This window comes from Onychostoma macrolepis, chromosome 24, assembly GCF_012432095.1.
Source record: "Onychostoma macrolepis isolate SWU-2019 chromosome 24, ASM1243209v1, whole genome shotgun sequence".
Classification (NCBI taxonomy): Eukaryota; Metazoa; Chordata; class Actinopteri; order Cypriniformes; family Cyprinidae; genus Onychostoma; species Onychostoma macrolepis.
In genome coordinates, this window is record NC_081178.1 from 21,279,839 (window position 1) to 21,306,136 (window position 26,298).

Below are 26,298 nucleotides of genomic sequence, written 5' to 3' on the forward strand. Positions count from 1 at the left end.
TGTCCCCTGAGATCCACTTTCCCGCAGAGCTTAGCTCCAACCAATTAAACTATCCAAACGCACCTGGACAAGCTAATCAATGTCTTCAGGATTACTGGAAAGCTACAGGCAGCTGAGTTTGATCAGGGTTGGACATACACAAGAGGATCCAACTGGATCTCGAGGGTCAGCGTTACCCAGTCCTGTTCTGTAGTGTGTTTAAAATGACAGGCTACTGTGTGTGTATACTACACTTGATGAGGAGCAAACTGTGTGCCTATATAGTGAATATGAATAATATGTAGTATGAATTAAATCCAAATGGCAATGACAACATGATGTACTACATTCGTCATATTGTCATTGCCAGTTGCCATTCACAACTCCTCTCCAGGTGGCTTCATGGATTGGTTGTGCACTTCAGAATCTAGGCGGAAGTATTAGGTAATCTGGGTACCTTATGAATACTATGAATTCAGGTAAACCACTGGCAACAGCCCAGAAACCACTCTATAGAAAGCCATAGCAATCACACGAAATGCACTAAAACCATTCTAAACACCCTAACAACTGCATGACAATGCCCTGGAAACCACCTATACTGTAGCATCATGGTGGAAATTAATAAAATTATTACTGTACCACTGATGTTAGTCATATTGCAGTATTCTTAATGCTGGAGTAAGACTCATGCTTCTGGCAGTTAGATATGGATAAACTGAAGGCTTGATGAGCCATTTGCTCTTTCTGTCAAGGGTCTCTTGCAGACACATAACATCATCTCCAGCTGTCTACTTAGTAGTCAGCCTACCAGAGGTTATGAAACGGCATAAATATTTTTGGATATGTTTTTTTTTTTTTTATGTAAAAGTATTTAATGAGAGCTCTTGTCTGACTTTGCAGTGACGTAGGTCAGGGATGGGCAACTTCAGTCCTGAAGGGCCACTGTCTTGCAGAGTTTAGCTCCAACTCAAATAAAACACACTTGAACAAGCTAATCAATGTCTTCAAGATCATTGGAAAGCTACACACAGGTGAGTTTTTAGAGTTGGAGCTAAACTATGCAGGACAGTGGTGCTCCAGGACTGAAGTTGCCTATCTCTGATGTAGGTTTAGTTATAGCAGGGGTGTCCAGTCCTGTCTAGTCCAGTCTAGAGAGCCACCTAGCTCCAATTAAACTAACAAGAACCAGCTCAAGGTCTACAGCAGGGGTTCTCAACTATGGCCCTCGGAGTCCACTTTCCTGCAGAGTTTAGCTCCAGCTCTGATTAAAAACTCACCTGCCTGTAGTTTATAGGATCACTAAAAACTTCCAGACAGGTGTGTTTGAGCTAAGCCCTGCGGTAAAGTGACCCTACATGAGCCAGAGTTAGTTATAGGCTGTTATTTTAGAAATTTTGGTGACAGTTATAAAAGTAAAGCATGTTTAACCTTGTTAATTCACTGTTTTCTTCCATAAGCCAGACATTTATGCAAATTCCATTTATTTGTGGATAATACAGGTTTGATTAAATCATTAAAGAAATTAAGCTAATGTCCATTTGCTGTGGAGATTGAAGTTCACTTCATATGTAGATGAAATGTAGAATTCAATTTGTACATCAAAGACGTCTATAAATATAGATTCAATCAAGGCACTGCATAATGACTTCAAACAAACCACATCAAATGCAGTAAAATTCTGCAGCCCGTGTTAACCATTCTCAAAAATGAAACACAGACCACATGTGGTTTTGTGTTACACAATGTGATGTGTCTTTAAGTCGAATTTTATACGGTTCATTTTGCAGTGGTTAAAGTTGCAGTAGAATGCTGGGTTTTGGACAACAGATTAAACCAATGAAAAAAATAATCATGATTGTTGCAGTCTCTGCATCTAACCTTTAAGTTACGACGTAATGGAAGTAGCAACATATACAGTATTTCTTCTGTTTAGTGACACATGTAAGTGAAACATATTATTGTAAAAGAACCAAGTCCCTGCCCTATTTTTTTTTTCTATCCATTGGTTGTTGATAGGATAAAGACTGATCTGAATTTGAGCTTGAGATCAAGCTTTATGAAAGTGGTGGGGTTTAAGCAATAAGTAATTGGAGCCCGACATACATCACCAGGGAGAAGTCTGTAATATCACCGGATGATTGAGTTTGATTTAAAAATTATTATTCCTTATTCATTTAAGGGGGTCATGAACTTTTTTATTAATTTATTATTTTATTTTATAATGTTCTCTGAGGTCCAATTTTAAAGTTGTTGTTGTGTTTTTTTTGTTTTTTAACATAAAAAACATCATCATTTAGAAGTAATAGGCTATTTTCTATCCTGTTTTTGACCCTTTCTGTAGAAATGTCTGTTTAAAGGGGGGTCGTAAGTAAATTATTGGCATCATCCATATGTTAAAATAGATGGACATAGTTGTGACGTACTCTGAAAACTACATGGGTCATTTGGGTTAAAAATGTATGAATAGTATATCCAGTACTGCCGCTCCCTATACGCAGAGTATGCAGTTTGTGTAGGGCACCAACTCCCTGGGGGGGCACCATCCCAGTTGCTCAAAAAAAAAAAAAACACGTGACGCGCCATTCCCATGTCTGCGTACGCATCCGCACCCTCTCGCACTCTCCCAGATAGTACACGTACATCTGCAAGACGTCTGTTAAAGATCTCTTTATCTGGAAAGCATCTGCTGTCTACAAACGTCTGACAGACGTCTGTAAGATGTCAGTTTTACATGCATTCTAAATCATAAACATCTTAAAGACATCTAATAGACGTCTATTTGACATCTAAAAGGAGACGTCCTATAGACGTATTGCAGATGAGCAAACACCCTAAAAAATACGTCTTGCAGATGTAAATGCAGATGTCAAATAGACGTCTCCGAGATGTATGTGTGCTATCAGTTTGTGGCTGAAAGCAAATGATCGTAATTGATGGACAACTATGCCTGTGAAAAGACATCAGAAATCCAGTGCCAAGAAAAGAAAAAGAAAAAAGTTTAAAACTAAGCCCGTGTGTCACTTTCAGGTAGGCTACATTCATAATCCTGTGAAACTTTTTTGGGTGTTGAGGTTAATAACGTGTTTTAATGTCGGTAATAATTTCACCAATGCATCTAATATTCTCTCCGAGTTTCCATGTTCCCTTACGAAAGCTAGCCATGGTTTTAAGACGAATAAAACCAAAAATCATAGTTCTTGAAGCCATGGTCACTGCAAATTAACCATGGTTTTGTTACTTCAAATAATAATATACAAAGAAGTATTAAGATTTTTTATTTTTTATTTTTTTTGTGGTTATAAATACAAACTAAGCCAACAAAAGCCTTTAAAATGACTTAAAATGCATTACATAAAAACAATAAGGCAACCCTGCTGAAAAAAACAATACAACCATTACAGAAAATTCTAATACCATCACAAATGAATCATTATAATAAAAATGGTTTTCTGTAGTGTGTTTTGGGGCATATTCCATTAGGCTTTATTGGTTTTAACAAGCCACCAATAGAAGGTGACCAATTACCAGTAGAGACCCACAGTTTCAATTAAAACCAATACAAGTTCCATTATAACCAGTAAAACCATTACAATTTATTTTTACATGTTATTAAAAATGCCTGCAAAGGGAGCCAAAGACCTGGTCATTGCTGCTGTTACACTTACAGGTCAATCATATCCTTGTTTAATAGGCTATTGACCAAACATTTAATTCAAATATCCACTAAATCTTTGATTTTGGCCACCTTTTTGCTATAAATGACACAGCCTCTATAATTTCTTCAACAAAAAAACATGTGGACATCACAACCCTTACAAATATTAGCCATGGTTTTATCGTAGTAAAACTGCTTAATTTTCTTTTGTGTGATTTCTGAATGCTTGAGACCATAAAATCAATCAGTCAACTGTATTAATAAAATAATAGCCATAGGTAACTGTCTAGAGCTACAATTGTAATTTGTAAATAATACAATTTAATTACAATTTATTTATTTATTTACTATATTTTATAGTATTTATATTTAGTATTTTATATTTATTTATATATTTTATTAAAGTTCTATTTTGACCCCTATAGTAGGTGCTTTTAATATTTGATGGAGGGGGCACAACCATACAATCCTGCTTAGGGCACCCATTTGGTCAGCAGCGCCCCTGAGTATATCAAATAATCTGGAACAGACAATTCAATAGAGCTGAAAAAAATGTGTTTACTCACACTTATGTGTTGCGACATTGGATCCAATATATTCACGTGTTGTCCAAATACCCACACTTGCGGTCTTGGCCACTTGAAAGCGCGAGCGTGCGACAGGAAGTAAGTGCGCAAAACTGTCCCAGGTCTTAAAAACGCCAAAGCGCAGCGCAAAATGCCTTAACGTACACTAAATCCACACTCTGGAGTTCATCATGGATCATGTTCTGGAAATAAATTGTGAGACTTTTTGCTGAGATTTTGCGAGAGGTCACGGAAACCTTTCCAAAGTAAGTTAAATATGAATATAATAGGCTAATTATATTACATAAAAACAAAGTGTTGCATGTTTTATTGGAGCAAAGATGAGTAGTGGTGATATTTATTTTGTACAACATTCGCAACTGCTTTTTATCACTTAATTAGAAGCTCCACAAATTAAATTGTCATGTTATAGGGACTACTGAACAGACATATAGAAGTTGATTTTAAAATACAAAGTATTGAAAATAAAAAAAAAGCTATGCAAACACTTGCATTTTTACAACACTATAAGTGTGTCCCATCAGGTAATGAAAAGTTCGACACACACTTCTTCCTCACTTAGGCCAAATAAAGGAAATACGTCATAAGTAGTCAAGTGCAAAGTCATAAGTAGTCAAGTGCATCATCTTTTACTTTCAGTCTCTCTGAAAAGCCTGCGCTGAGCTGTCTAGTTTAAAAATGAAGTAAAGCAAACAAACAGTGGTCCACCGACACAATCTGGAACTCTTTCCTAATGTTACCCTGTGTCTAAATCAAATCAGTGGGTAGGGCTAAAGAGCAGATAATGTAGAAGTAGGCGTTGATCTTCTTCTGCTGAGGCGTTTTTTTTTTTACGCACTATGATGTCATAATGTGACAAATTCCAAAACGAGTTGTTTTGGCAGCTTGTTTTCAATCAAAGTAGTTTTTGAACTAACAAGTAAGTTCAAGTAATTTCTGAAACTTGCAGAATGTTTTTATACAATGACCCCGTTATATGTCAAAATATCAAGGGCAATTTGATTTATCAGTTCATGACCTCTTTAAAAAAAAAAAAAACAAGCATAGATGAATCATTCACAATAATATCAATAGCATGCATTTAGAAAACAGATGCAGCCTGCTTTTAATGATCAAACATTACGAAATTATATTTGTGCTGAGAAAACACTATCATCTGAGAAAAGGTAAAGAGACCGAAACGGCAGACAAAAACCTGGAAGTAATGTGATATGATGGTGGTGGTCAGATTGAGCTACTTGTGCGAATAAGGATCTTGTAAAGCAGTACATCTGCTATCTCCAGCAGCAGCTGGGGGGAGTCATGCTCCAGTAGCCCCTCACAATGGTGAGCAGATTTAGTGGTGCTCCTGCAGGAAAACATTCAACTCACGTCCCCCCGCACGACAATGGCCTCATCATTGGCCGCATCAGTCTATTGACGCGTGCCTGCAACCCTCAGCGCCCATCAAACCTGCCAAGAGAATCTATGGCTTTTCACAAATCATTTTCAGACACGCTGTCTCGCTCTCCCTCTGTTATAACAGAAGTATTAATTCCTCTGGAACGTGAAGCTGAAGCTTAAATGAAACATAACTGAACTCCATGAAGTATTTCACACTATTAAAGAACATCTGAGCAATGTGTCATAATGCATGTTTATTTTCCATTTCAGATTTGTCATCCTTGTTTCCCAATGTGTAAACTACTCATACATTCCCACCGATCTGACATTTTATGATGGAGCTGTTCTGAATGATGGTTATTATGATGATTATCTGGTCTTGAGTCCAGTGTGTGGGCTAAGATGCTTTCGCCCACTGAAGCCACTTCACTTTGGATGAGATAATTGTGTTAAAAGCAACCTCATGTATCCAAATTGTTTGGTGCAGAACTGTCCAACCATGTCTGGAGACAGCTGCATTCACCTCTGGTAAGAACAACTCTTATTTTCACCATAGCTCCACTATATTTGATATCTTTCCAAGAATCCATCATTAAATCTAAAATGTTGTTCATTCAGTGTTCCTATACTGCCGTATACTGCAAAACATTGTTCATCTTTATTTCCACTGTTTGCGCTTAACTTTTATTAATGTCTTTAAGAACATTTTGATAGCTACATAGTTGGTCTGAAAAAGGAAGTGACTTTTGAAGTAATGTGTATGGAATTTAAATTGTGTTTGTAGGATTAGGTTTGTAGGTGTTTTTTTTTTTTAGCTAGATAACAGAATGTAAACATTTGTATAATTAGTTGACCATTGTCTTAGATGTTTCTGCTGATATTTTTTTGGAGAAGTACAATGCAATGCACACTATAGTATAGAACTATAAAATGAACAAAGCACAGATTTGTATATTTATGTATATTCTGTTTATTCTACTAACTATTTATAATTCTCCAAAGAAATTGACTCCAAAAGAATATTGACACTGCTGACTAATTTGGCACATTTGAACACATTTTGAGATATTGTTGAGATCTCTAATAAAACTATAGACACGACTTGAAAGATTACCTTTTTTTCTAAGGAAATTCTTAATTTGCTGTCCATTTAATCTCAGTGGTGTCTTGAATAACCAGTTAAAATAATTATCTGATTTATGATTTTTTTTTCTTCTCTCTTTATACTGGCTGTATTTACATTATTTAATTGTCCTCTCTCTCTCTCTCTCTCTTTTATTTATTTATTTTTTTTTGGTCCACTGCTCTTGCTATGAATAGTACATTTGTTTTTGTAGAATTTCACAACCTTGTGAGGTTAATTATTGGACTTGGAAGTGATTGAAATGGGTAGGCGGAATGAAATACTAATTATAGTGTTTATTTATTTATTTATTTTTTGTGAAAGACATGAAGCCACACTCTGATACAGCTGTACTCACAGTAATAAGCAATTAAAGCCATCATACTACAGTAAATATGTGCTAGACAAGCGGTTCCTCATGCATTTCTGCTGTCGTATATTCTGAATTACATGTCATTCCTTTTGCATTGTACCTGACACATACATTATAAAAAATTGTATCTCAATTAGAATTGCTACTCTGAAATGACAAGCAATTATTTAGTGCATAACTCAAATGCTTGTGTAGAGCTACTTTTCCAAAGTAAAGACAAATGATTAGATTGCTAAGGCTTGCTATTACTATTTACATTTTCTTTTTACAGTTAGTTAAATTTATTATTTATTTTTATTATTTTTTATATTCATTTTACTGGTTAGATATTAGGAAACCACAAAAAGTCAAATGTGGACTTTGATGAGTAAATTAACCTTGGTTGGCCCATCAGTGTTTGGAGATTTGATGACTTTGACATGCTTGTCACCCTGAGGCAAAGCCATTTGAATCGACACCTGCCTCACAACAGCCCAGACTCAAGTGTGTATGGAAACAATCACGATAACTGTGTAAATACACTGGATCCCCAGCTGTGATGCACTGATTGTGGAAAGAAGCTAAGAAAAGAAGAAAAAAATGATGAGACGAATATGAAGAGACAGCTGTGTGTCTTCTGCTGTTGAAGCTAATAGTTTACACAAACGATGCATAACGAGACAAAGGTCAGCTTTTTCCCCTTATGCATAAATAGACACTGCTTTTTCATAATCAAAATTGCAGACCTTAAATAGTTTCCTGAAAATGAAGTATGATTATACTGGTCAATTCTATTGTGTAGTTCCTCTGGAATTCTGCAGCTTCTCTGTAGATTTTTATGCTTGCATTGTAATTCAAGGGAATATTTCTATAAAAATGAATAGGATGGAAATAACAAAGTTGAAATTAGCCATTGCTTAGTGAGCATTGACCATTACCTTATTTGACCAGATAAATGTAAAGTATAATTTTTATTAAAAAATGTAAATCATATTTTAAAATCTTATGGTGATGATTATCGTATTTGATATGAAAATTTAATCATAACATCTATAATAGATTGTTGTACCTTTTTTTTTTTTAAATCCATGATGTAATTGCTAATACAATACTAATGAATGTACTGTTGTTTCTTGTCAACAAAAAATAATTACTATTAACAAGTAGCATAAATATTTAAGATTCATCCCATGAAAAAAATGTTTCCTTCATTTGTTGCGCTAAAGAAATGAACTAATGTGACTACCATCTTTACAAACTATATTTATTATATTAATAATTTAATATTTTATCTGATACATGTATCAAGTCATACATAAAGGGGACATAATAATGTACTGCATGAGTCTGAGCAAGAATGAGCCCTATTTCATATCTTAATAACCATGAGCATCTTGCATTATGCATCTGTCGGCATGGCCTTTTTTCTCATTATGATCTTCATTGTCATTGTAAGGAAATGGCAAGCATAAAATGTCAAACAGTGAGTGAATAATGTTCAGATGGGAATGATGAACTGCAAATCTATGTAGAACATATGCCTAAAGCATCAACCCACAGTCCATTGGAGAGCATATGACTTATGTTTCTCTGGATTGATTAATTAAAGTCTTTAATTCATCTTCATATCTTCATAACCTGCTTTGACAGGGTCTTGATGATAATTTCACACGTTTGGCAATGCAACCTGCAACATGTTTAATTACAAAAGGCAAAGGATCACCAATAGATTATTATCATTGATACATTGCAGAATAACACACTGCTGGGCTGGTTGATTTTTGGTATTCACTCAGTGCTGTTATTTTCTCACTAACAGCTGGTCACAGCCAATCATTTCAATGAGTAGCTTATTAATGGGGCAGTTCATCAGACTATAAGTGCAGTTATTCCGCTTTTTTCAAGGTCTCAGTAAATATTATTATTTACTATCACTATTGCATAAGGAGGATTGTTGATTGGAACAAACCCCAAAGTATTAAACTGCCATATAAACCAGAATATCACAAGAGTGATCCAAATTCAAAGTATTTGCTGGATACAGATGCAAATTTCAGGAAAGAAAGCATATTTAGATGGAGAGACTTGGGGGTGGACTCTATTTTTTCCTACACACCTCAAAAAAAGGTACAAAAGTGGTACCCTTTCAGAAGGTAATAAAACAAGAATATGTACCATTTAGGTATTCATACGTACCTTTGAGGTTTATACATTTAAACATCATCTGATAGCTGAATGAAAAAGCTTTCCATTGATGCTTGGTTGTTAGAATAGGACAAAATCTGGAATCTGAGGGTGCAAAAAAATCTAAATATTGAGAAAATCACCTTTAAATTTGTCCAAATTAAGTTCTTAGCAATGCATATTACTAATCAAACATTTAAGTTTTGATATATTTACAGTAGGAAATGTACAAAATATCTTCATGGAACATGATCTTTACTTAATATCCTAATGATTTTTGTCATAAAAGAAAAATCAATCATTTTGACCCATACAATGTATCGTTGCCTATTGCTACAAATATACCTGTGCGACTTACGACTGGTTTTGTGGCACAGGGTCACAAATAAAGTACAAAAGCGTACTTTTTGAAAGGGTACCGTCCCAGTGACAGCTGTTGTACCTTTTTTTCTGAGAATGTAGAATTAGACTTCAGAAACACCTAGCAATCACCCATAACACCCAAACATCTGCATAGCAACACTCTAAAAACATTCAGACCACTTTAGCAACTGTATAGCAACACACTGGCAACCACCATAATGCATTAGTATTTTTTCTCATAGAGACTGTGCTTTTCCACTTTGAATAAGAGCCCAGAATAGGTAATGTGTCTGTCTGTCTCATTGTCTGAAATGGGGGGCCGGCCTTTGTACAGAGATTCAGTCCAAGTAGGTTGTGGGCCCAGTGCCCACACTAATCATGGGGTCATTACGGCCACTGCTGTGTCTCCGCCTGTGGGTTGGACTGCACCATTTGTAACCCAACAGAGCAGGAAATGAGGCACTTTAGCTGTGGTAACTCAAGCCCGGGAGATCCAGTTGAGGGAGCACCACTTAAAGAGGCTGATCAAATTGGACCCCTTTAGAAATGAAGGCCGTCAGAGGCCAGGGAGACCTGAAGAGGGGGCGGGGAGGTGTCAGTGTGATGCATGACAAGGGGCCTCCTCATGGGCCGAGACGTGAACGACTTCATACACAGTTATTGATTGCCTCTGGTCCTCCCATCAGCCTGTGATTGATGGTCCTCTTTCTAGAGGTTGAAACATCAGTGCTGGCTTTTACTCATTGCTTCGAATTATGATGTTTGCCTGGGCTAGTCATATGAGAGAAAGTGCTAAAGAGAGAAAGCGAAGGAAGGAAAGCGACAGGGAGGGTAAAAAGCGATGATGAAGGTGCACAGGAAGAAGTAGCGGCATCTTCTGACACAGTCTTACCGGGGTGCACACAGCAAGCGAGCAGCATGACATCTGGCGTCTCCTCCGGTTTGAAAACCGAACCTCGGGCATGGGAGGGACCTAATGAACACCACGGGAGCTTCATAACAAACAAGAGAAACAGAGAAGCAGCCATGAATATTTCAGCTTTCTGCAGCTCTTCAGGTATAACGCTCTATCTCTGCAGGCCACGCAGACAAACAGGCACATAGAGGTTGGGCAGCAGCCCCTGTTGGTGAGTGTTGTCACCAGTGAAGTGTGAAAGGCTGCTGAAATTGATTGACAGAGAAAAAGATGCTTGTCTATGCTTGCCAATAATTGGGTATTATAATGGGAGTTGAATGCTGTAACTTACTGGACATCCACTCAAGCAAAGAGAGGACGGAAGCTCAGGAAAGATTTTAAGTCAGTGTTGATTGATGCAGAGAAGGGTAGAATGGATTGATGACTTGCATTTATATGTGGCACGTAACAAATCTATGACCCGGTACATTGTTATATGTCTAAATTGGGTTTTTGCAACATCTAAGGTTGAGCAAAGAACCATCTTCATATAAATAACTAGTTTTAGCGGTATAGAGTTCTTGAGGTGGTTCTTTGAAAATGTAAAAGTTCATGTTACATCAGTGTTTTCATTTCTGGGTTTGTTATAGCAAACATATATATGGTTTTCTAAAACACTAGATGATAAAACGTTCTTTATGGAACTTCAGTGTTCTCCAATGACATTAGGCTGTAAAACCCAAAATAAATAGATCATAAAACGTTCACACTGTCAGAGTTTGGGATTGACAATGAGTCTCAAAATGTGCTGTTCACACAGCAGTAGTTCACATTTCAAAGGTCCTTGTAAAACAGGAAAATAACCAAAACCCACAATGACAATGACCGAGCAAATACATATATTAAACAATAGGATTAAAATGACAAATTATTTCCATGGCATTTGCCACAAATTTGTTTTATTATGTACAGAAAGCACATACTGTCTTTCACAAATTCACACAGAAACATACACACACACACACACACACACACACACATACACAGAGAGAAATTGTTGTCAGTGCTGCTCAGATGATTTTATCAGTAAAATAGTTTAGCAGTTAAAGACTACATGACATTTCTCACTAGTGATGTAATAACGGTGCTGTTATTGAAGCAGAAGAATTTACAGTTCCGCTATTAGTAGAGATGCTGCTGCTGAACAGTGTCAAGAGATGCACAGACTCCGGTAATTCATACACACTTAATCTCTCTCTCTCTCTCTCTCTCTGTAATAACTGCATTAAAGGTGCCATAGGTGATTGTCTTCAGAAACATTTTTTGTTATTCTGGTTGAAAGTCTCTTCATATCCTAATAGCAATCATTAAGTTAAATGGTCTAAATGTATTTATCTGTATATATATTCCGTGGAAGGTGTAGGACCAAGAAATGTTCGTCCAATCAAAACGCTCGGTCTGCGCAGCCGGTTCGCACAGACAGGATACGTCATCAGCTCGTTCAAGCACGCTGTGCAGACAGAGCGAGAATGGCAGGCAAACATCAACAACCCAATCATCCTTCCTGGTATTGTAGTACTTTTACCAACTGTGCTGTAAAGTTTTCTCACCGGTGAATGACACATGATGTAGCCCAGAGGTTCCCAATTCCAGTCCTCGCGCCCCCCGCTCTGCATATTTTGCATGTCTCGCTTAGTTAACACACACCTGATTCAGATAACCAGCTCGTTAGAAGTGAGCTCCGTGCATGAACTGTGTTCAGATACAGTGTTCATTGCTCTCTACTCCCTGAGCAGGGAAATCCGTTGATGTTTATTTCACTTCGGAACATTCACTCATGGATTTGCGCTGCTCAGCGTCTTCACACACAGACGAAACTTACTTGAGTAGTGTGAAGTGTGACATATACATCTGTAAATAAATACTATTTAAATTCACGTCTCACACACTTTAATGCCCTTTGTATGGAACATACGCATTTGACTGGAATCATGGCGGAATATCTGGTGATGTCCACTCCGCAGGGCACTTATTACGGTTGAACAGAACAACCATCGGACGTGATAAGATATACATATGCAAAGTGCAGAGTGGGGAGGGCGCGACGACTGTAAATGGAAAAAGTTGATGTAGCCTATTGTAGTAATTTAATGTTGTTTCTGGTATTCTGCTCTTTCAGCGTATGTGCGTTCAGGGGGCGTGGCTTTGGACGGCGATTGCAGGGAGGGTGGGACGTTCGCTTTCAGTGCTATCAGGCCAAAGTTTGCATTTTCTGAGATCTCCTATTGCACCTTTAATAACTGCATTAGTCAGATGCTTTGCGTCGTGGTGGCATCACCACCCCAGATCATTATTTTCTAATAATTCAATGGCCTGTCTTCAATTATTCCTTATTTAAATGAAACCTTTGTAATCCTGATAGTATTCCTTTTTTTATTTATTTATTTATTAATTTTTTTTTCAAAATGTAACTAATCCGATTAGCGTTTTTATGCAACTATAACTTCAAACACCCACAGTACCTTAGCATCATGGCAGCAAGATTTACATGGACAAGAACCACTCCCATTTTCGGTAACACTTTATTTTGACGGTCCCTTTTGAACATTTTGTTGACAATAAGTAACTTTGCACCTACATGTCCACTAACTCTCATTAGAGTATTAGTAGACTGTCTGCTTAATATCTGCTAACTGCTAACTGTTGCCTTAAAGACATTCTACTGACTATGGCCCGGTTTCATAGACAGGGTTTAGCCTAAACTAGGATTAGGCCATAGTTCAATTAGGACATTTAAGTCATTTTTATAGACATGCTTTAGAAAAAGCATTACTAGTGTGCATCTTAAGACAAAACAAAGGCACTGACATGTTTTAAGAAAAGTCAGTGCAAGTTTCTTTCAGTTGAAACAGCTCAGATTTACATTTTAGTCTAGGACTAGGCTTAAGCCTTGTCTGTGAAACCAGAGATATAAGTAACTTTGTAAGTACATAACCCTACCAGTCTACTAATATTTTACAATCCGAATTCTAGAAATGTTGGGACGTTTTTTTAAAATTTGAATAAAATGAAAACTAAAAGATTTTCACATGAGCCAATATTTTATTCACAATAGAACACGGAGAACACAACAAATGTTTAAACTGAGAAATTTTACAATTTATGCACAAAATGAGCTCATTTCAAATTTGATGCCTGGTACAGGTCTCAAAATAGGTGGGACGGGGACATGTTTACCATGGTGTAGCATCTCTTCTTCTTTTCAAAACAGTTTGACATCTGGGCATCGAAGTTATGAGTTTTTGGAGTTTTGGTGTTGGAATTTGGTCCCATTAATGCCTGATATAGGTTTCCAGCTGCTGAAGAGTTTGTGGTTGTCTTTGACGTATTTTTCATTTAATGATGCTCCAAATGTTCTCTATAGTTGAAAGATCTGGACTGCAGGCAGGTCAAATCAGCACCCGGACTCTTCTACTACGAAGCTATGCTGTTGTAATAGCTGCAGTATGTGGTTTTGCATTGTCCTGCTGAAATACACAAGGCCTTCCCTGAAATAGACGTTGTCTGGATGGGAGCATATGTTGCTCTAAAACCTTTATATACCTTTCAGCATTCATTGTGCCTTCCAAAACATGCAAGCTGCCCATACAGTATGCACTTATCCACCCCCATACCATCAGAGATGCTGGCTTTTGAACTGAATGCTGATAACACGCTGGAAGGTCTCATTCCTCTTTAGCCCGGAAGACACGGCGTCCGTGATTTCCAACAAGAGTGTCAAATTTGGGCTCATCTGACCATAGAACACTTTTCCACTTTGAAACAGTCCATTTTAAATGAGCCTTGGCCCACAGGACACGACTGCGCTTTTGGACCATGTTCACATATGGCTTCCTTTTTGTATGATAGAGATTTAGTTGGCATCTGCAGATGGCACGGCGGATTGTGTTTACCGACAGTGGTTTCTGGAAGTATTCCTGGGCCCACTTAGTAATGTCAGTGACAGAATCATGCCGATGAGTGATGCAGTGTCGTCTGAGGGCCCAAAGACCATGGGCATACAACAAAGGTCTTCGGCCTTGTCCCTTATGCACAGAGATTTCTCCAGTTTCTCTGAATGCAATGTAGATGATGAGATTTGCAAAGCCTTTGCAATTTGACGTTGAGGAATGTTGTTTTTAAGGTAGTCCACAATCTTTTTACGCACTCTTTCACAGATTGGAGAGCCTCAGCCCATCTTTACTTCTGAGAGACTCTGCCTCTCTAAGACATGTCAATTAACTTAATTAGTTGCTAGATGTTCTCCTAGCTGAATATTTTCAAAATGTCTTGCTTTTTCAGCCCTTGTTGCCCCCACGCTAACTTTTTTGAGACCCATAACAGGCATCAAATTTGAAATGAGCTCATTTAGTGGATAAAAGTGTAAAATTGCTCAGTTTAAACATTTATGTTCTCTATGTTCTATTGTGAATAAAATATTGGCTCATGTGATCTGAACGTTTTAATTTTATTCAAATTTAAAAAACGTCTCAACATTTCCGGAATTCGGGTTGTACTAACACTCTAGTGAGACTTAGTAGATATGTACAGTATCTCACAGAAGTGAGTACACCCCTCACATTTTTGTAAATATTTTATTATATTTTTTCATATGACAACACTGAAAAAATGGCACTTTGCTACAATGTAAACTAGTGAATGCTCAGCTTGTATAACAGTGTAAATTTGCTATCCCCTCAAAATAACTCAACACACAGCCATTAATGTCTAAACCGCTGGCCACAAAATTGAGTACACCCCTAAGTGAAAATGTCCAAATTGGGCCCAATTAGCCATTTTCTTTCCCCGGTGTCATGTGACTCGTTAGTGTTACAAGATCTCAGGTGTGAATGGGGAGCAGGTATGTTAAATTTGGTGTTGTCGCTCTCACTCTCTCATACTGGTCACTGGAAGTTCAACATGGCACCTCATGGCAAAGAACTCTCTGAGGATCTGAAAAAAGAATTGTTGCTCTACATAAAGATGGCGTAGGCTATAAGAAGATTGCCAAGACCCTGAAACTGAGCAGCATGGTGGCCAAGACCATACAGCGGTTTAACAGGACAGGTTCCACTCAGAACAGGCCTCGCCATGGTCGACCAAGGAAGTTGAGTGCACGTGCTCAGCGTCATATCCAGAAGTTGTGTTTGGGAAATGGACGTATGAGTGCTGCCAGCATTGCTGCAGAGGTTGAAGAGGTGGGGTTCAGCCTGTCAGTGCTCAGACCATACGCCCCACACTGCATCTAATTGATCTGCATGGCTGTCGTCCCAGAAGGAAGCCTCTTCTAAAGATGATGCACAAGAAAGCTTGCAAACAGTTTGCTGAAGACAAGCAGACTAAGGACATGGATTACTGGAACCATGTCCTGTGGTCTGATGAGACCAAGATAAACTTATTTGGTTCAGATGGTGTCAAGCGTGTGTGGCAGCAACCAGGTGAGGAGTACAAAGATAAGTGTGTCTTGGCTACAGTCAAGCATGGTGGTGGGAGTGTCATGGTCTGGGGCTGCATGAGTGCTGCAGGCACTGGGGAGCTACAGTTCATTGAGGGAACCATGAATGCCAACATGCACTGTGACATACTGAAGCAGAGCATGATCCTCTCCCTTTGGAGACTGGGCTGCAGGGCAGTATTCCAACATGATAATGACCCCAAACACACCTCCAAGACGACCACTGCCTTGCTAAAGAAGCTGAGGGTAAAGGTGATGGACTGATCAAGCATGTCTCCAGACCTAAACCCTATTGAGCATCTGTGGGGCATCCTCAAATGGAAGGTGGAGGAGCGCAAGGTCTCTAACATCCACCAGCTCCGTGATGTCGTCATGGAGGAGTGGAAGAGAACTCCATGCCCAAGAGGGTTAAGGCAGTGCTGGAAAATAATGGTGGCCACACAAAATATTGACACTTTGGGCCCAATTTGGACATTTTTGGGTGTATTCACTTTTGTGGCCAGCAGTTTAGACATTAATGGCTGTGTGTTGAGTTATTTTGAGAGGGACAGCAAATTTACACACATACAAGCTGTACACTCACTACTTTACATTGTAGCAAAGTGTCATTTCTTCAGTGTTGTCACATGAAAAGATATAATAAAATATTTACAAAAATGTGAGGGGTGTACTCACTTCTCTGAGATACTGTAGGTGCAATGCTATTTATAGTTATTTAACGGAATGTGTTAAAGAGACCATCAAAATAAAGTGAAACCACATTTTCTTAAGAAAATGTAAAATTAAGTTGGTCTTGGTAGCAACATCTTAAACTAAAATGTTGTTGCAGTTACATAATTTAGAAGCTAAAGATGCTGCTCAGGGGAATAAGGTTTCTCAGTGGGTAAAAGTGTTGGCTTGCAGCGAGAAGGTCTCTGGTTCGAGTCACAGGAAGTCTTTCTGTGTGAAGCTTGCATGTTTTTGCTCTGGTTTCCCCAATAATCCAAAAACATACAGAACAGATAAATGTGTGTATGTCTGTGTGTGTTAACAATGTGATGGGCTTGCCATCCACCCATCCAAATTGTTTCCAGCCCGAGACGCTGGAACAGGCTCATCCATAGGCAACTCTACATAGGACAAGTAGTTTGGATACTTTTTATTACTTTAGCTTTCAAAAAAAAAAGAAAAAGAAAAAAAAGTTGGCCAAAAGTTCTATGAAATGGCACAAATAAAATACAACAAATGCAGCAACTAAATATATCTGTACTTACCATACTGATACTGAAATAACCCTGTCTGCTTAGCAATGGTGCTGTCATTGCCAGAAGTGAAGACACTAGATGTCTCTCTAAGATAGATAAGTCACATTAAATCTTTTCAGCAGTGCAGGCTTCGATGTAGTAGCGATCACAGTACCATCTGTTGCACTGTAGAGTCATTGTGGGTTGAGTCAGAGCAGAACAGTAGCATAACCTCAAAGAAATCAAACTGTCTGTCCTTACCCTGCTCTTACCTAGTGCCTGCACTGTAAGTAGAAATTCTATCACACTGTTATATAGCCTGATGTCTGGTTTCATGGCCCATTGCACCTATTACAATATGGGTGTCCAAACATTTGCCTGTTTTAATCTGTCATCTGCAAGTGATATCACATGCCTTCTTCCATAGGTCATCTCAGCCTAGCAGCAACATTGAGCTGGCATTAAAGCAACGGTCAGAAGCCAAGCATGTTGGGATATTGTACAATATTGTGTTACTTTTTGTTGATGAATAATACATAATACAGAGAGATAACCTAACTGTAGGCCGAAACTAGCACAGTCTCCTTCCTCTGCGACGGGAGGCTATGACTGATTGATACCTGAGCATGTAGAAGCAGCTGCAAACTGTAAGTTGAAGTTCGTTTACTTGCATGGTGTGGGCTTTTACCTTTTGCTTGAATGTTTGGATCTTAAAGCAGGTGTTTCTAGGTTGTTGTAGCATTAGGGACACTGCAGCATTAGTTAAACACATTGTAGTTCTTTGCAAATAGAGAAAAACATGGGTTAGGGTTTTACAAAAGACAAACATTAGCGCTATCTGTGGAGCTGGCTTTATTGCATTTGAGTTGTATTAGTTATGTTGAATGCATTTCTTTTTAATGTCTTTGATGAACTTAGTAAGGGCAGGGCTAGATAACCAAATTTGAGTGATTTGCTTATACCTTCAGGTGTGGGATTGGCTGTAATTCGGTGCTCTGAATGTGTGCTTGCACATGTGCCTTTGTGTAATATATGACTTAGCCACAATGAGACTTCATAGGGATGGGGTTTGATTTGCATCTAAAGTTTCAGGTAAACATCAGTTACATTTTTTTTATTCAATGATGATGAGTGAGCTTGGGAAGCAATTGGTAATTTTTGCAGTAGCATTCATTTATTTTTATTATTATTATTATTATTATTAATAATAATAATAATAATAGTACAACAGGTTAAATATAGCATACTTGGAGTAAAATGAAAAACTTGCAAAAAGTTTTGTGTCAAGTGCTATTGTTGACTTCTTAATGTGCATATTAATAAAAAAATGCTTGGATTTCCTATTTCCTATTTTGATAGTTTAAGGATAATTTGTTGTTGCTGTAATGCTGTCTTAAAATGAGTCTTTCATCTTCTTTTTCCTCTGCATGCTTTGCTCTGCAAAGGTTAAACTGAAATTTCAACCCTTGTAAATTAGCTCAGGTCTCCTTTCTTCTCCTGGCGGTCCTGGCTCCTGTTTCCTTACTCTCCTCAAGTTGCTTCAACTTTTGTTCTTTAAACAGGTGAAATAAGGCGACTTACCATAGTGAAAAATGTATTATCTTGAAATGTTTCAGAATGCTGAGCACTTTTATATAGTTGCTCTCTGGATGCAAAGCAGGCAGAGATGACATCTGGGCAAAACAGGTATGCAAATGTACAGTGAATTCACTATTGCATTACATTTATAATTGTGCCACTTTTTTACACAGTATTTCAGTGCAAAACCTTGCACCCTACAATGCAGGTGCTAAATGCACTGAAACAGTGCTGCACCATATTTAAATTAAAGAGACAAACACACCTCCTTCATATGTAAATTAGCCTTCTTATTAGATCGTACCATTTTCACAAAAATCATGGTTATTTACCTTTTACCTTTCTTATAGAATTCTATTAATGGAATGTTTGTGTATATTCTGTTGTGGTTATGGCTGCAATAATTCAGCAAATTATAGAGAAGATCATTATAACCGGGTATATCAGATGTGTGGTGCAGTGCAAAATTTGAGCATGTTTGCTTTACCTGATTTGCATCAATCCTTTACTGAACTGGATGCTAAACAAGCACAGACAACATGTGCAAATAAAATAGTACCAGCTCTCGTTCATTGTGAATTATTCCATGTGTGTTTAGCATCAAGTGTGGTGACTGTACGTCTTTTTTCCCAGACATGTCCTGGCCGGGATTTTTTAAAAATGACCAGATTTTGTATGGGTTTGTTTTACATTTGTTTTCATACTTGCTGAAGGTAATGACTGAAAAGTAGTTTGACCCTTATTGTGCAAGCTTTGTACATAACTGACAAATCGTGGTTTGCAAGAAGAGAACAGAATGCAAATGCACATACATATAATGTTTGAGGACTGTAGAGAGCATGTCAGTAAAAAAATAAAAATAAAATACTATAGAAGACCTTCACAACAACTTGTCATTAAGTCCAGTTTAACTTGAAGAAATTATGACGACGATATATTTTCAAATTTTTTAAGGAATATCATGCAACCAAGGTATGTTTAATTAATTTATACAGTTCTAATTTTTAATTAATTTTTAATTAATTTATACAGTGTGCAACATCTTGTTCGATAATAAAAATGCAATGGTTTGTTGTTAAATTAATTTAATTTCCTTACATTTTAAAGGAATGATCAAACTGTTAAAGTTTTAATATTTAATTTCATTAGACATTTCATTAGTTTGTACTGAATCATAATACACAGAATCCAGAAAAAAATAATATGGAAAAAAATAATTTAGGGGAAAATGAAATGGATTTCATGAGGCCCTAAATAAAAAGGTATCTTACTGGTGTTTAATTGTGAACAAAGTTAGCTTTTTTTGCAAACTCTCCACCAAAATGTTAAATTGATCTAGGAGGTTGCCAGAATGTTAGAGTGTTTTATGTGGTTGCTTATTGGCCCAAATGAAGAGTCCATTAACATTAATGCCTCAGACCTTAAGTATGAGCGGCAATAGTGATGCTTACTTAGCAAGGGCCACTTAAAAATGCATACGCTAATGCACCTCATAATCTCTAAGTACCATAGGTAGGGGAGGTCATGTTACACACTCACACCCAATGTCTTGTAATTTGTGAGTGCTGAGGTGGGCTAGTCTTATCTTTTGGTTTCTCCTGTGTCTCTGTGTCATGGAGTTTTGTAACATAGAATCTCAATTCATTATTGAACATGTCTGGAAGATCATTGGACACTTTACATTGAGCTCTACATGTGCTCAGTTACATGCTACGTGGCCTCACTGTTTAGAAGGCTAATCACTTGGCATAAGTAATGACCGATAATATCCTGTCATGCTCAGATGATGGTGGTTTTCTTAACGTTTGCATGTTTTTACCAAAACATGGGGGGCTAGTTAGTTTGGGACCAAATGTTGGTTTGTAGTTGCTGATAAACTTGTATTTCTGTTTGATCATTTTCTTAACACAGTATCTCTGGTAACAGAGTTCAATGATTGAGCTAGACGTATTCAGGCAGCACTAAAATATGTGTAAAAATGGAACAAGATCATTTACTTGTCCTTCCATCATGTGAAAAATGAATGGAAAATAAATGCTCCAAATGCTGTTACTTCCTCTGCATTGCAATTTTAAGGAATCTTCCAAAATACCTAATAGTTCTTGCTACTGAAAAAGGAAATTGTGCCATTTTTGCTATAAAAAAGTAATACCACAGCAATTTGTACCATTTTCATAGACACAATGGCAATTTCAATAGAAAGTGTTGGGTTTAATAATAACACTGTATGAAAGGGCTTTCTCTGGTGTAAAACCCCTAACAAAGGATAAAGATGCTTCTTAAGCTACTCTGTCTAGTTACTTTCTTTGGGTTAGAGAGGTAGTCCCCCTGGAGTTATATTCTTAGTTGTTCTAACTAGCTTTGGCGCCTGTATCAATGAGCATCTAAATGAGGAAAGGCTCATGGCGTAGTCGACTAATTCCGCTTAATCCTAACATATCTTCTGCTGCTTAGTGTTGTTTCTGGTGCCAGGCATGGCTCGCTGGGATTAGCTTTAGCTGTGGTTAACTCCTCCACAAGTGTTCACACGCCGCGACTGCTTCAACAGGGTCAATATGGACTTATTCAACAAAATGTTCATCGACCATTTAAGAAAGGAATGTAAGTGACATGTTGAACTATACAGTTTTATCTCAAAAGTGGGTTTAATTGCAGTTAGAGTAGAGAAAGAGCTGGTTGAACTTTCACCTGGTAGGGTTACAAATGGTAAGTCTGGTAGAGAGACAGTATAAGTCGGTGATTACTAACAGTAGTTACATGATTTCAAGCTTGATTAACTATTGTTTGGAATTAATGTGTTTTTCTTTTAAACATAAGTATTGTTGTTATATGACTGGCATGGTTGCTCTAAAAATATATATATATAATTTGGTAACACTTTATTTTGATGGTCCCTTTTGAACATTCTGTTGACACTAAGTAATGTTGCAACTACATGTCAGTAAACTCTCATAAGAGTATTAGTAGACTGTCTGCTTCATATCTGCTAACTCTTTATTGTGTTGGTCTCCCAACAGATGTTCTACTAACTATAAGTAACTTTGCAAGAACGTGTCAACTTAATCAAACCCCAACCCTACCAGTCAACTAATGCACTACTAACAATCTAATGAGAGTTAGTAGAAATGTAGGTGCAACATTACTTATAGTCAATAGAATGTGTTAAAGGGACCATCAAAATAAAGTGAAACCTATATATATTTTTAAACTATGTTTGAAATGAAATTTCAAACCCATATTCAATTTTTTGTTCTGTAGAACACAATAGGACAACATTTAAAGAATGTTTACATATTCCATTTTCACACAATTCTGCAAAGTATTGTTTAGTCGAAAACTTGTTTGTCATATTGAATGTGCTCACAACTTTACTGCGTAATGCTTAACGGCCATTAAAAGTTAAATTTGAGACTCTCCTAAAAGTGGATCCTCTACAATGCTCTACAACAATGATAAAAAAAGAAAGAAAACTTGAGGTATAATTCTTAAGGTGAGTGATCTGATACCTGATATTGTGGAAGACAACAGGCAAATTCCTGAATGCTTGTAAGGCAAATTCAAACAAACAATAAAGAATTTCTTAGCAGAGCTCTAGAAAGTCAGTCTTCATTTTGAGAAAATAAAAAGATTCCCTCCGAAATCCATTCAGTCTGGTGTGATTAATTAATGGTCTCTCTGTGAAATTAGCTTACATGCTAAAATGCACAATGCAATTTTTTCACTGTCCAAGCTAATGCTGGAGTTCATTAGGAATCCCATTCTTCACTGTGGTTTTATAGCTGGCACATCAGGTTATGGTAGCCAGAGCGGTTTGTACTGTTTGACATATGCAGAGAACAAAAACGAGTTCATAAAAGCTGCTTGAATCAGGGTCTCCGTTATTCACTCACATTAAAGAAACATGCCCACATTCTCCATCACAACAATACGAGACTCTTATGAGGTGCTTAAACCACAGGGAGCAAGAGCTTTGTGGGAACTATTTAAATTAAAGGAAGGGATGCAACATTGGCAACAATCCTCTTATCTACTTCACTTTTATTATTGCATGTTATAACACAAACAGTTCCTCTCATTTCAAGGGAACATGACTTTGTTTAAATGTATGCTATTACTTGTTTAAGTGATCAGACGTAAGATTTGCTTTTAGTCAGGTGCTGCACCTGTAGGGTGCCTAGCTTTGTCCCAATTCAGAGGCCTGCAATCCTCCAATCCATCCTTTGCAACGTTTGTGCATTTTTGTAATGTTAGATATTTGATTGGTTTGAAACTCAGTACTTACATTTAAAAGTGTAATGCAGCATTTCCTCTCAAAAATCCTGTAGTCACTTACGCAATGAATCATGGGGTAGTCTTGGCCGTGAAGGGTCCATCTGTTGTATCTTTCATGTCCTGGGAATGAATGTCTTTCAAGGACCCATTTTAAGGAGAATTTGAGATGGGACAGTCTTTGTCGCACTGTTGTAATGCATTTAGTCTTCAAATGCAGCCTTTGTATTAACTTTTGTGCAGAGTTTAGCTCCAACACACCTGCTTGGAAGATCCAAGTGATCCTGATGACCTTGATTAGCTGGTTCATGTGTTTTTAATTAGGGCTAGAGCTCAACATTCCTGGAAGGTGGCCTTCCAGGAGCAGGACTGGACACCCGTTTTCTTGGAGGAGAGAAAAATGGCAAAATTTGCATTGAACAAAAGACCTCAAAGTCATATCTAGAAATCAGAATGTCATAAACACTTGGCTCTTTTCATTTAGGACAGTAAACAACCACCTAGAAAACACCTAGAACACTTCAACCACTATAAAGCAATGCTCTGGTAGCCAGCCATAATACTCTAGCATAGTGCTTTGCACAGACAAGCACCATTCATGTTTCTTCAGAACTTGTAAAACTCTGCTACCGGGTTTCTTTAATGGGGTAAGTTTCTGTCAAAGTTTTTGCATTGTGCAAACCAAAATGTAATATTTACTTTCACTATGTCATAGTAACTGCTAGGTTTTGTCGAGCAATCTCCACATAATGTTGTCTTTGAAGGAACACAACTTCTAAATTGCATCCTCAGATCTTCCAGCCTTTGATCATATCTTCCTGCTTTTCTTCAGACATAAGTCAGACATAATAAAGGGTGAGTTCATCAAGTAGGACATGTTTCTACTGTAAATATGGATTTTTGTTAATCCTGGAGCAACATTGCTGTCATACAAAAATAGTCCTAGCTGTACCAAGGCTAATTTTAAAGCCCATGCTTACATATTAGTGTGTATTTTCATGCAGAGGTTATTTTACTCATCGCATGGATGTTAAAAGGTGTTATCTCATGTGTACAGGCATCACAAGTGAAAAACAGCTTCCAAGTTAACCACTTTAAGTCAAATGGAAAAACAGCGGGCAGCGGTCTATAACTCAAGACTCAATGTGTGCTCTTTCTCCTTAGGAGATCGCTCGGGAAGATGTTTCCTCGTTCAGGAAAATCCATCGTCTTTGACAGCTTTCCAGATCCATCTGACACCTGGGAGATCATTGAGACTATTGGGAAAGGGACTTATGGGAAAGTTTATAAAGTGCTTAACAGGTTCAATGGCAGCAAAGCCGCCGTCAAAATACTGGATCCAATCCATGTGAGTAAAATCCTGCTAGATCAAACCTGTAAGAGACAACAAGCATGCACATCTATGAGACCTGCTTTGCCGAACCCTGAGTCGTAATTTTTAAACACAAAGCAAACTCAAGGTCAGATTTGCACAGAACTAAGGTTAAAAGCAGAGTCATTGTAGGCCCTTCAGGTTCAGTCAGTTCGCATTTGTGTGCATATGCATGTATTTGCACATTTGTGTGTACCTGTGAGAGTGTTTATGCCTTAAGAGAGGCCTGTAGGCAATTACTGACCACTGAGAACATCTACTTGCCACTGTCATATTTAAAAAAAAGAACATCTATATCCTGCAGATAATGCGAAAAGGCTCTCTGTGTCTCCGTCTCTCTCATTATTTCTCTAGCCACACACTCTATCTTTTAGTGACTTGGCAAATAAAAGGGCCCCTAACAGCACATACCCAGACTAATCATGATGAGACGGCTTTTCAGAAAAAGTGCAATTTGTGATCATTTACTTCACAAGAGTTTCTCCAGTTCACCCTTTCAAGGTACTGAAAGGAGGCTTAGAAGTATTTCAATGGCCTTTGGCTGCCAGTGTATTTAAAATTACTCATCTAGCAAATAAATCTAGTCTTAATTTAATAGACTGCAGCTGCCGTGGTCATTGTACCTCAGATATTCACAAATATTTATTTTCACCGCTTTCCAAGCACAGGAAATGCAGTAATCATGTGTAGTAATGGAAATATGGAGCACTTTTGAAGCCAAAAGGCATCACAGAAAAGACCCGTGCACTGTATCCATTAAAACTCTACATTCAGAGGTTGTTTTTCCTCCAGGTTCAATCAGTAAACAGTAATTTTCCAACACTGGAGGACGTGGAAGCCAACAAATATTATTTCAATATATCCCCCATGTGTAGTGTACCGCTGTGGCCTGTGGGGCTTTATTAATGCTGACATTTCATGGCCTTTGCAGTTTTGCTAAATTCAATAGATAAAATATATATTTTTTTTGCATCAGTGACTCTCTTTGAAACATTAAGCACTGAATAGTATAAGAAATGTTTCTGTTTACTCAAAAATAAAAATAGACGTTTGAACCATTGCCCTGTGTCTCTCAATTCAATTAATCTGTTTCTTTAAGGATATTGATGAGGAAATTGAAGCTGAGTATAACATCCTGAAAGCTCTCTCAGACCATCCCAATGTTGTCAAGTTCTTTGGAATGTTCTACAAGAAGGATGTCAAGAACGGGGACCAGCTATGGCTAGTGCTAGAGGTAAAGTTCAATTCTATGTCATGCATGTGGGCCTTATTTATTTAATCTTGTTGTATATCACACACATGTTAAATTGGGCTAGTGACATTATCAGCAACACACTTTTAAATGCCATAATCAATCACGGTTATTATATTTGCAGCCGGAAAACATGCATATGCTAATGTGTTTGTAAATCAGGGCAAAGTGTACTGCATGCTATATCATTATCACATTATGGATTTATTGCTGTCATCACAGTGTGGGCTGATGGGGTATGTATGAAAGCAGTGGAAATCTGTTTAAAGAGGATTAGCAAAATGTGCTGCTAATAAAAGATTATTAGCATCAACACCTCGTTATTTTTTGAACATGTTTAAATTGGAACATCTTATGGAACGTCAGGATGAATCTCTGTGTTTTTAGAACAATCAAGATATTTTGCATATATGTATGTATTATTTTTAAAAACACATTAGACCTACAGTAATCATAGTGACCTTTTGTGTTGTTTGACTGCTTGAGAACAGACAGGTAGAAAGGTCCGTGTTGTGGAAATGGGATAAGATAAGTGTTACATAAGAGACTTTAGTTTCAGAAGTAGGTCTGGACAGAGTTTTTTGTG

General features: G+C 37.5%; 1 protein-coding gene across 1 annotated transcript in view; it reads left to right on the top strand.

The window, feature by feature from the left end:
• Positions 1 to 26,298, top strand: part of myo3a (myosin IIIA) — a 112,627-nt gene that overhangs the window by 9,325 nt on the left and 77,004 nt on the right. Inside the window, exons 3-4 of the mRNA XM_058766092.1 lie at positions 24,253 to 24,436; positions 25,560 to 25,694. Of these exons, the coding sequence (XP_058622075.1) occupies positions 24,253 to 24,436; positions 25,560 to 25,694 (319 nt within the window). The remainder of the gene's footprint in view (positions 1 to 24,252; positions 24,437 to 25,559; positions 25,695 to 26,298) is intronic.